The sequence below is a fragment of the Pipistrellus hanaki genome, assembly GCF_964339955.1.
Source record: "Pipistrellus hanaki genome assembly, chromosome: 3".
Taxonomy (NCBI): Eukaryota; Metazoa; Chordata; class Mammalia; order Chiroptera; family Vespertilionidae; genus Pipistrellus; species Pipistrellus hanaki.
The window spans coordinates 7,702,462-7,714,920 of NC_140505.1; the positions used below are offsets into that span (position 1 = coordinate 7,702,462).

General features: G+C 39.5%; 1 protein-coding gene across 2 annotated transcripts in view; it reads left to right on the forward strand.

Moving 5' to 3' along the window:
• Positions 1-12,459, forward strand: part of LOC311619414 (cytochrome P450 4V2-like) — a 171,126-nt gene that overhangs the window by 144,118 nt on the left and 14,549 nt on the right. For both annotated transcript variants that reach the window (XM_084877722.1, XM_084877724.1), the window contains exons 2-4: positions 9,561-9,673; positions 11,123-11,208; positions 11,965-12,155. In XM_084877722.1, coding sequence (XP_084733848.1) covers positions 9,561-9,673; positions 11,123-11,208; positions 11,965-12,155 — 390 coding nt within the window. The remainder of the gene's footprint in view (positions 1-9,560; positions 9,674-11,122; positions 11,209-11,964; positions 12,156-12,459) is intronic.

Below are 12,459 nucleotides of genomic sequence, written 5' to 3' on the forward strand. Positions count from 1 at the left end.
TGCTGCTGTCTTAAACCACCGCCTGTAGCCCTAGCAGGCTTGACTCAGTGGATAGAGCTTTGGCCTGCAGACACTGGGTTTGATTCTGGTCAAGGACATATGCCTGGGTTGCAGGCTCCATCCCCAGTGAGGGGCTGACATGCAGGAGGCAGCTGATCAATGATTCTCTCTCATTATTGATGTTTCTAACCCTCTCCCTGCCTCTCTGAAATCAATAAAAATATATTTAATAAGAAGAACAACAATAAAAGCACCTGTTTTTCTTCTGTTAAAGTCCTAAAAGCAGACACAAATTATAACTTAGTCTCTCTCTCTCTCTCTCTCTCTCTCTCTCTCTCTCTCTCTCTCTCTCTCTCTCCTCTCCTCCTCTCTCTATCTCTATTTATATCGCCATCTCTATGTCTATCTCTATTTCTCTGTTTCCAAAATAATGTATGAGAAATGCACTTGAGAACAGAGCCTCTCCCTCCAAAAATCACAAGACTTGACCACAGCTTGCCTTCCTCCTTGGCCCTTCTGTGGAGGATACATAACTACAATGAGTTATGATGTTATTCTTCAAGGCCTGCCCTCAAAGTCACACAGCAAGTTTCATAAATCTTATTTGTTAAAGAGTGAGTCCTTTTTTTTATTGAAATCATCTTTTGAAGAGATAGCTTTACCTTATGTTATGATAGGGGTAGAGGGATCACTTTAAGTTAGAAAGCTCTTAAAAAGTCCCTGATGTTTGCATCCCCCACGAGGGAGGGTGAGTTAGATCTTAGCACTTCATCTTCGTGGCTGTAGAAGTTGAGATACCCAGAACTGAAAAGATTTGCCCCAAATGACATATTTAAAAAAAAATATTTTATTGATTTTTTACAGAGAGGAAGAGAGAGTTAGAAACATCGATCAGCTGCCTCTTGCACACCCCCCACTGGGGATATGCCCGCAACCAAGGTACATGCCTTTGACCGGAATCGAACCTGGGACCCTTCAGTCCACAGGCTGACGCTCTATCCACTGAGCAAAACCGGTTTTGACCCAAATGACATATTTTTGAGTGAACACAGAACTAGAATCCAATCAGCCCTTAGCTTAACTGAACAAGTTTTATGGACTGAACATCAATTTCAAAGCTTAAAGGATTATTTCTTTTCCATTTTCCTTCCTCCAAATAAAAATAATGTTGTCATTTCAACTTCACAGGGAATACATGAGGCCTCATGAGAGAGAGTTGCCAAAATATAGAAAATGTTTCTGGCCGAAGAAATCCAAGTAAACCTTTAACCAACCAAACATTAATGCGACTAATGTTGCAACTGATGAAGCAAATTTTAATATATGAAAACAGCATTTGTAAAATCATCATGGTGAATGCTAAAGGCAGAGCTAATCTTCCCTCCTACCCAAAGGCTTTATAATATTAAAAAACAACGGTGTAGAAATATAGACCCCTCCTCCCCAACAGGAAACAATATACTTAAGAAATCTCATCATAGTCTTTTGGGGAATTTTTCTAAGAATTGAAATCTCTGTTGAATAAGATCCATTTCAAAACAAACTGTGAGTTATTGGGTTATTTAAAGTAATTCTCCTTGTAGTTACTTCTGGAGAGAAGAGAATGATAACACAGTATCCTTCTCAAGGGTCCTTTTAATGGATCAAAAACTACAGGATCTGGACAGATGACCAACCTTTGGTTCCTTTCTAATTGGTTGACTTTTCAAGTTGTTTAAAACTCTTTAAGTTAGAGTGTGTTACCCTTTACTTGTAAAAGTCACTGTAGTGCAGTCACTTGGAGGATTTAAGTTCATGCGTGCATTTTCTAGACCATTGTCCGGAACCTGGTTTGAGTCCATTTTTTCATTGTCAATCATGCACCTATTTGAGGCCCTCCTTTGTGCCCAGCATTGAGCTCAGCAAAATTTGGAAAAAGCACAGCATTTAAAGGTGTATTCCCCAACCTCAGTACCCTTGTATCTTATACAAGAGGCTGTGCTTTTCACTGTGTGGCTACCCTCCGCATTCTGGCCTAGGAAGACTCACCTGGAGAATTGCAACTGACTCCCAACTAGACTGCTGAACTCCATCTTTTGCTTCTCCAGTCCTTTTGTCAGCACCTGCCTTCCCCAGATGCTCCCTGCCATGGGACCCACCTGAGGCCTTCCAACCACGGGTGTCGATTTCCCTGTCTCCTCTGCCAGACCAGACCAAGGCAGTGGTTATGGCCATGTATGCTACATACATTTTGACACTGTTGATGGAACCTAGCTCCTTTCACTGCAGTTTAGCCAATGGTTTGCCTGGAATCGGTGTGATGTAATGGGGAAGATGGCACAGAGTGTATCTGGGTGCCTGGGGTACACAGCCAGGCCTGTATTTACCAGCGCTGTGCTATTGTGCAACGACTCAGCTGAGCACAACTTCCTCAGCTGTTCACTGACTTCTATAATAGTGTTTCTCATCTGACTGTGGTGAGGCATAAAGACATAGGCATCGGAAACCCTTAGCTCTGTTCTGATCGGCAAATATATATGACAAAATGAATGTTAGCTAGCTTAGAAGATTCATTATTGGGTTTTGAGGGTCCCACATGTGCAAACACAACTACGGTATTACTGTTTCTTCAGTGTCACGTGCAATGCACATCCCTGTGCTTTAGCCTCTCTCCCGCTGCACTTTGAGCAGCTTGCCCTGAAGCCCAGGGGTGGAGGAGCTGAGGGATGGGAGAAGGAGCAGGGGTAGATGAGTATGTGAACAAATATTGGCACAAAAAAGAGCTGGAAAGTTTAATAGTTGTTTTTTTATTCCATGTCAATCTGTCTGTGGGGCCCAAATTCCCATTTAAAACAACCTCAGGTGCCATCTGTATTAGTAGCCTCACAGTGCTGTGGGCATTAGTCCTGTTGCTGTCATGGGGCATTCCCTTTGCCTAAGAAAGCCTGGGTACCACATGCCTCCCAGCCAGTGTGCTGTCCTTATCCCTCCCTCCCTGGATTTTGCCAGCAATCTCAGGACAGTGCCTCATTTTCCAACCTTCCTCTGGTGAACTCAGTTGATTGACTTGGGCTCTGTCTAACCTTTGCCAGGTCTTTTCTCTGAGGGCTGGACCCTGTACCTCAATCCTTTTACACTTGTGTTCCCCCACCCCACCCCACCCAACCCCCACTCTCAGGTAGCACTCACCAATTCAGTGTTTCCTGAGCTGACCCAGAGTTTTGTCATTGTTTGAGCTTTCTGAATGTCGGGCTGCATTCCCCAGATGGGGACTCAGGGATTTCAATACAAACTTTCTCACTACTTCAGTGTGGTTGGGATTACTGGTCACCATTTGCCCCCACCCGATACAAGGACCAGCCATAAACCAGGACCAGGGCCCCTAACACTGGCTGCATGGAATTCCACCCCAGAAGCTTCCTGCATCTTTGGAGTAGAATCCCAAGTTATCAACAGATCCCACACACCTCAGTGTTATCGTCCTAAAATATAGCTCTGTGGTTCTAGTACTCCTCAGGAACTGTCAGATATTGCCTAGAGAGTATAAAGGAAAATCCAACTTCTTTAGCCTTGCAACACTCCAGGCTCATCTATCAATGTTATCATCCCCATCCTGTGCTCTGGCTAAGCCTATAGGCAATTCTCAGACCTCCCTGACTCTGCTCTGCTATTTTTGCTGCTTGGTTTACCCTCACTGCCTTTTTCTTCCTATGAAAAGCCAACTCATTCCTTTGTGCTCAAATGCCATCTCTTTCTTGGAATTTCTCTAGTCCTTTCAATGCAAATAGATAACTCCTCAGACTTAACCTTGTAATTTAGCACCCATTATATTTTACCTGATACTGTGATTAGTACCACAGTGACCATCTCCTATGATAATAAATTCCCTGAGAGTAGGGATCTTGTCCTTTGGTGGTACATGTTCCTTGCCTGTGGAATGCATGCATGAGCATGTTGTGTTTAAAAGAAGAAGGTACCGTACTTGTGTCATATTCATTCTTACATCTAGACATGTCATAGGAAACTGTTTTTGATTGATTACCAACTTCCCTGTCTAATTTCTACATTTTCCTCAGTGCTTGTCAGTAATTCTTTTTATTTTAATGATTGTTTTTTATGTTCACTATGACATCTCTTTCACATTTTGTCACATTCTCAAACCAAATTTTTTCCTATATCCAAGGAAATGTAGACATAACCTATTATTTATATACTAGATGCCCAGTGTACAACATCCTGCATGGGTAGAGTCTCTAGTGTCTGCCAACTGCCAGCCAGGGCTTTCTTTTGTTCTTCACCGTCCCCTAGTGGTCAGTACATGTCATAGCAAGCAATGGGACTCCTCTTGGTTGAACTCCATGGGGACACTTTGCATTGTGTGTATGTGTTTCTCTTCTACTAAGAAAATATTTTTTAATCTTCCTCCAGCTTACTTTTTATTATTCAGCTTCATAATAATAAAACTCCCCTTCATTATAAACTTGTATTTATTCAAATAATATTATAACTAAAGGAAAGTTATAAAAATAATATCGGGTTTGCATATGTCATATACTTAGCAAGCCTCCTCTGATGTGTTATTTTACGCAATTAGTATCATTATCAAAACTAGAAAATTATTATTTGTCCAATGTACTTAGTAATACTACAGCCCTTTCTTGAATTTTACAATGTTTTTTGTGTTCTTTTTCTGTTCCATGACTCAATTCAAATTCTCACCAGGCATATAGTAGTTGTGCTTCCTTGTGTTATGCTCTTCAGTATTAATCATTTCTAATCTGTGATCATTTATCAGTATTTCCATACACATCAAGACCTTGACACATTTTCTGAGACAGATATTGTGTAGAATCACTCTCAGTTTGGGTTTGTCTCTTGTTTTTTTCAGAGTTTCATTGAGGTTATGCATTTCTTGGCTAGAACACCATATGTCATGTGGAAAGCTTTTCCTCTAAGATCAGGATGACAAGGATGTTCACTCTCACCATTTTATTCAACATAATATTATAGGTCCCAGTCAGAACATTTAGGCAAGAAAAAGAATGCAGATGACAGGATTGTTCATATAGGAAACCCTAGATACTCCACCCTACCCCCAAAAGTTAGAATTAATAACTAAATTTAGTAAAGTTGCAGGATATAGGATCAATATACAAAAATCACTTGGATTTCTTTATGCTAACAATGGACTATCAGGAAGAGAAATTAAGGAAACAGTCCAATTTACAATTGCATCAAAAGGAATAAAACACCTATGAATAAATTTAACCAAGGAGGAGAAACCAAGATGGTGGCATAGGTAACCACCAAACTGCTGACTCACACAACAATTTCAAAACTCCAACTAAAAGACAAAATCTCTATTACCCAGAGACATGGGAAAGCTGGATGACTGAAAATTGTACAACTAGAAGGAAAGAGGAAAGAGCAATGAGACATGCACAAGCATTCAAAAGCTGAGGTACGGAGGCAGGCAAATTGGGCTGGTGGCCGGTGATTGGAGGCACTGCTTTTTTTCAACCTGAAGGGAGACAAGCTCCCAATTACTCTGAAATCCAGTTTCTGGGGAGACTCGGGGGACCCAAACTCCTATGGGGAGAAGCTGGACTGTTGGCCATCGGGTCGGAAAGTGAGGGTGACTTTCTTGCAGAGGTGTGCCAAGCAATCATTGTTTACTGCGCTGGAGCACAGGATGCAGGGACTTGGAAACACAGGAAGGCAGAGAAGGCTCACTGGCAGCCATTGCTGTTTGCCATGCCATAACCTAGTGACTCCCTGAGACCGTGCCCTGCACAATCTACAAACCCACCCACATGCAGTGGCTTTTGCATATAAATGGCCCTCGCTGTTGCAGCTTAACTAAATAAACTGCAGCTCAAGTCAGCTCCAAAACCTCCAAACCCCAAGCAAAGAGGAAAACTGTAGTTCTTGCTGTAGCTCCTGCTGGGTGGCCTCAGACAGTAGCTGACCTGCACCCCATCGGAGATCCAGAAGCTAGTGTTATCTAGTGGTCTGTGTGAGATGACACCAGATTTCAACTACTCTCATAAAGGACACATTCAAGAGGGAGACTCAGTGAGCAGCAAAGCCCCACTGGAATAAGTCCTGCCTTATAAGCATTTCTCCAGCACAGCAATTCATCCATTATAGACACAGCGTGTCCTCACAGCCAACTGGCCTGGAGGTCAATTCCTCCCAGTGACACCAACAACAATTAAGACTTAACTACAACAAGTCTGTATACACAGTACACAAAGGGGTGCATGAGAAGTGTCCACCTCAGGTAACTGGGAGGCTGACCCATTGAACCATATAGGACACCTAGCACACAAAGCCACCCTACCAACACAGGGAGGCAGCCAAAATGTGGAGACAAAGAAACAGATCAAAAAATGAAAGAAATGGAGGAGAACATACAACTGGATATAGAATTCAAAACCATGGTTATAAGATTTCTGAGAATCTCCTAGAAAAGACTGACAAATTTAAGGAGACCCTCAAGGATATGAAAAAGGACCAACTAGAAATTAAACATACACTGACTGAAATAAAAAATATTATACAGAGACTCAACAGTAGATTAGAGGAATGCAAGAATCAAGTCAAAGATTTGAAATACAAAGAAGCAAAGAACAATTAACTGGAAAAGCAAAAAGAAAAAAGAATCCAAAAAGTTGAAGATAGTATAAGAAGCCTCTAGGACAACTTCAAGCATACCAACATCAGAATTATGGGGGTACCAAAAGAAGAGAGAGAGCAAGATACTGAAAACCTATTTGAAGAAATAATGACTGAAAACTCCCTCGACCTGGTAAAAGAAATAGACTTACAAGTACAGGAAGTGCACAGAACCCCAAACAAAAGGAATCCAAAGAGGACCACACCAAGACACATCATAATTAAAATGCCAAGGGAAAAAGAGAAAGAATATTAAAAGCAGCAAGAGAAAAACAGTTAATTATCTACAAGGGAACACCTATACACAATCATCAGCTGACTTCTCAACAGAAACTATGCAGACCAGATGGGAGTGGCAAGAAATATTCAAAGTGATGAATAGCAAGAACCTACAACCAAGATTACTGTATCCAACAAAGTTATTATTCAGAATTGAAGGGCAGATAAAGAGCTTCATAGATAAGAAAAAGCTAAAGGAGTTCATCACGACAAAACCAGTATTATATAAAATGTTGAAAGGTATTCTTTAAGAGGAAGAAGAAGAAAAAAGTAAAGATAAAAATTATGAACAACAAATACATATCTATTAACAAGTGAATCTAAGAATCAAGTGAATTAGAATTCTGAGGAACAGAATAAACTGGTGAATATAATAGAATCAGGGGCATAGAATGGGAGTGAATTGATAATTCTCAGGGGGAAATGGGTGTAGATGGTACAGGAAGAGACTGGACAAAAATCATACACCCATGGATGAGGACAGTGGAGAGGGGGGGAAGTAAGGGCAGAGGGTGGAGTGGGAACCAGGTGGAGGGGCGATAAAATGGGGAGATAAAATGAGAAACAATTATAATAATCTGGACAATAAAGATTTGGCTCAGTGGATAGAGCGTCGGCCTGCAGACTCAAGGGTCCCGGGTTCGATTCCGGTCAAGGGCATGTACCTTGGTTGTGGGCAACCAGTAAGGGGCATGCAAGAGGCAGCTGATGAATGACTCTCTCTCATCAATGTTTCTAACTCTCTATCTCTCTCCCTTCCTCTCTGTAAAAAAAAAAAAAAAAAAAAAAAAAAAAAAAAAAAAAAAAAAAAAAAAAAAAATCAATAAAATATATTGTTTAAAAAAAGAAAAAAAAGATTTATTAAATAAAAAAAATTAACAAAGGAGGTGAAAGTTCTGTACACTGACAACTATAAGATATTGACTAGAGAAGTGATACGGACTACTTCTGTCATTACTTATTCTGTTGAACAAATTGTTCCGGTTTGGAGTATTAGGAACTTTTCAGGTTGGCTGCTTGATGTTTCAACATGGCCCCATCATTTTCTGAGCACTTCCTTATTTTCTGGCACCAGGATATATTCCACTGTTCTTATATTTTTCTCTGCCTCAGCCCTAAAATCAGTGACTTCTCCAAGGAGAATTGTTTGTTGTTGTCTTTTTTTAATTGTAGGACAGTATTTAGAAATATTGAGATCTGGTGCCTGTGCTAAAAATGGGAACCAATGTGGGAAGTTATATAAAAAAAATCTTATTTAAAATATCAGAGAAGACTTCACAGCAAAATCACATTTAAAATGACACTTGAAGAATAAGTAAGTGTTTTCAGACCAAAAAAAAAAAGCGGTAAGAATAAGAGTTTCTTACAAAGGGAAGAGGTTCTGTAAAGTCCCTGAGACATTTTTGAAGTTGAAGGATTAATAAAACGGAAGAATTTTTTAAAATTATTTTTTTCTTGAGGTAACATTGGTTAATAACAACATTGGTTAATAACATTATCTAAATTTCAGGTGTGCAATAGTGTAATTTAATATCTGTATATTCTTCTGGGAGCTCACAACCAAAAGTCCAGTTTCCATCTATTACCATTTGTTTAACCCACTTACCTACTTTGCCCTCTTTCCACTCTCCTCCTCTGTAACCACTATTCTATTGTCTGTATCCTTGAATTTGTTTTTATTTTGTTATATTTGTTCATTTGTTACTTTTTTGTTTTATATTTTACATATGAGTTAAATCAGACTGTTTTTGTCCTTGTTTGTTACTTATTTCACTTAGCATAATACCCTTAAGATCCATTTATGTTATCACAAATGACAATACTTTATCTTTATATATATATTATATATATACTTATATTTTATCTTTATATATATTCTTTATTGATTTCAGAGTGGAAGAGAGGGGGAGAGAGAGAGAAACATTGTTGATAAGAGAGAGTTATCAATTGGTTGCCTTCTGCATGCTTCTCTGTGGCATATGACTTGACTGGGTCAATGCTCAATCACCGAGCAATTCCAGCTGGGCCATTATTATCACATCTTCTTTATCCACTCATCTATTGATGGACACCAAAGGTTGCGTCCATATGCTGGCTATTGTAAGTAATGTTGCAATTAACATTGCAGTGTATATATCTTTTTGAATTAGTGTTTCCATGTTCTTCAGATAAATACCCAGAAGAGGAATTGCTGGATCATATAGTAGCTCTTATCTCAACTAGTTGAGGAGCTTCCACACTGTTTTAGAGGGGGTGAAAGGGAAGCATCTATCTGCCAGGGCTGGAGAGTTGGGACAGGTTTCCCTTTCGATAGAAGCGGAACCTGAAGCAAGTCAGGAGAAACTGAACACCCTCAATGCTCTTGGGAGGAATGTAATAAGGTCACCACAAACACCCACAGTGCTTGGCATTTCTCAGTTAACCGGTTGTTGCACATATATCACTCATAATTAAATTAGCCTCACAACTCATGCATTAATAATTATTAAGGACACCTATGTGGTTTAGCCTCAAGATGTGAAAGATCTGGGAGATATTGAGTGAGATGCCCAAGGTAAAAAGAGTAAAAAAAACAAAAAAAGACACAGTAAGGAACTTATTTAAAATTAAATATTTTCTCCTAGAGTTTTTTCAGCAGCTGATTCATTACACTGAAGAAAACAGAGATGTGCCATTCCTCAAAATCTGGATTGGCCCAAGACCAGGAATAGCCATGTATAAGGCCGAAACTATAGAGGTGAGTCGATGGTGACTATGATCAATGTTTTACTGTATATTTGATAGTGTGATAATCTCATCAGAATACACAGCAAATATATGTCCTTATATTTAATGGAATTCAATGCAATGAGGATTATATTACATATCTAAGTCTGTGAAGGTGCCATTTAATCCTTTCCAGATAGAGTCTGAGTTCTGGGAAGAGTAGCAGCTTCTTCATGTCTATACACATTTGTTATCAAATAATATATTTGTCCTCCTTTTTTGGGAAGTCTTCAGTTGAACAGAACCATAAATAGATTATTCTATAAATTGAGCTCATATCATCTGCCAGGCACTGTTTAAGATTAAAATAATATGAAACTAATAAAATATATGTGTTTCCCTTACAGTACTCAGAGTATCCATTATATTTTTATTATTTCTAATTAATTTTTAAAACGAGTACACTAATCTAATATTGATTGGGAAGATGTTGTTAATTCATGCTGTTGAATGGTGTAGAGTTGTGGCTTTCATATCTTTGTCTCTCATTTTCCTTTTCTCTCTTTTAAGGTAATTTTAACTAGCTCCTAAAAAATTGCTGACCATTTTTTCTTTATTATCATGACATTAGGGGTATTATCTGATTGTTTGATAACAAAGGATTTGGGTCAGGAAATAAAAATAGGATAAATAGACCTTAAAAATTAACAGCAGAATTTCCTAGGATTTTTGGACTTGGATACATCTTTCTTATTCATTGTGGTAAAACTCTTAGTGTCTCTGGTACCACACTGCAGAATCTACTGGCCCAGAGGAGACAGCGAGAGGGGCACATGGGGATTCAGCCATTGCTGGCCCAATATGAGTGGGCTTAGTATATATGGATAGGGATCTGTCCAAAGCAGGGAACTGCAGCAAGAAGCCTGAGAAACATTTTGTGCATATGCTCTTCCCTTCTGCTTTACTTTGGCTCCAGGCAACCTAACTATACCCATGGTCCCCAGTGCCACCTATGCCCTGGAGACACTTAAATGTGTACCCAGTATAAGCCTTAATCCTGAGCTGCATACCTGCTTTCAGACTATGGCAACTTGAATGCCTCCAAATCAACATGCCTGATCATGATCTTGTGATTTTCATCTCCCTAAATGTGGTCATCCTTTGATTCACCCACCTTCTCTTCCCTCACTCCTACCCTCAATAAACAACTACACGTGGCTCCTAATTCATGGCAGGAGTCAGGGAATTCTCTTGGACATTTTCCATTCAGGCAACTCCAGCTAGTCTCCAAGAGTGAGTGACAGTCGTATGCTCCAAACTCTAATTGAATTTCTTTGAGTCATCATAATGAAAACGGACCACAACAAAGTAATTGTTATGAAATGTTACTTTAGAAAGTAGTTGTATTCTAGCCCAGTATTCTTACAATTAAGGCGGCTTTCATATCTCTGTCTCTCATTTTTCTTTTCTCTCTTTTAAGGTAATTTTAACTAGCTCAAAGCAAATTGACAAGTCTCTTCTGTACACCTTTCTACAACCATGGCTTGGCCTAGGACTTCTTACAAGGTAAGTCAGTATAAATTGGTAAAGCTATCTTGTGTGTAACTTATGCCAGGCATTGACAGGAGATGGTTTTCCTATAGCAAGAATGTGCCATCAGGTAGTAGGGAGAAGCTGAAAAGGTCTGGTGATAATGGGCCTTTGAGAGACAGAAACCCAGGCTGTAGAGTAATCTCTAGCCATGGCATTCAATAATAATGACCAGCATTGTTCCAAGGAGAGTTAGAAATTTCCAAAGTATAAAGGGAGTGCAGCACAGAGAAGTTTTGAGCAGGGAAATCTTGAAAATTCAATGAAAAAGGCAGTCATCCTCAGAGAAGTAAGGGGAGCACAGTAACCTCAGTCCTTGTGCTGCCATCCAGGAACAGGACCCCATGAACTGAGAAGGAGAAAGCAGGACTTCCATGGGGACTTTGGAGACTTTGAAGATGTTAGGATCAAAGTAGACTCAGGGAGCTCCTTGATCTTCAGAGGCTGAGGTTGGAAAAAGGGGGGAAATTCCTAAGTTTTGGAAACTCAGGACTTAGAAATCTAGAAAACTTCTTAAAGTTTTCAGTTTTGATGAGTGCTCTTTTAAATATTAGTAATATAAAAGGACATCTAAAATGTGCCCATTCTGTAACTGTATATGAATCTCCCCTTAACATTTTGACCAAAACATTTGGGAATCTGTGGATTAAGGAGAATTTGTTGTCTTGATTATGCTTTATTTGTTTTGGATGTTGCTTTTCTCTTCTTTGTAACCATGTCTTGCATTTCTAGTACTGGAAACAAATGGCGCTCCAGGAGAAAAATGTTAACACCCACTTTCCATTTTACCATTCTGGAAGAGTTCTTAGATGTCATGAATGAACAAGCCAACATATTGGTTAAAAAGCTTGAAAAACATGTTGATGGAGAAAAATTTAACTGCTTTTTTTACATCACTCTTTGTGCCTTAGATATCATCTGTGGTAAGTCTCATTGATTTGTTTCTAGAGCTACAGTGTAAGCAGAAAATGGCCCAAATAGAAAATAACACTTTACTGGGAAGGCAAATGAGGGGTTAAACAGTATATTGGCTTCTTTGGGGTGGTCCTTCCGCTAAACTGGGCTCCTGAGAAGCAGTGCCCACTGCTAGGGCTTTGAGCAGAGCCAACCTGCCAGGAAGGTCAGAAGGAAGAAGGAATAGGAATAGAAGTAGGAGAAAAAAATGTGCAATAGTGAAAGGGAAAGGAACAATTCTAAAACCTGGAAGAATTTATCTTATTTTCTAAG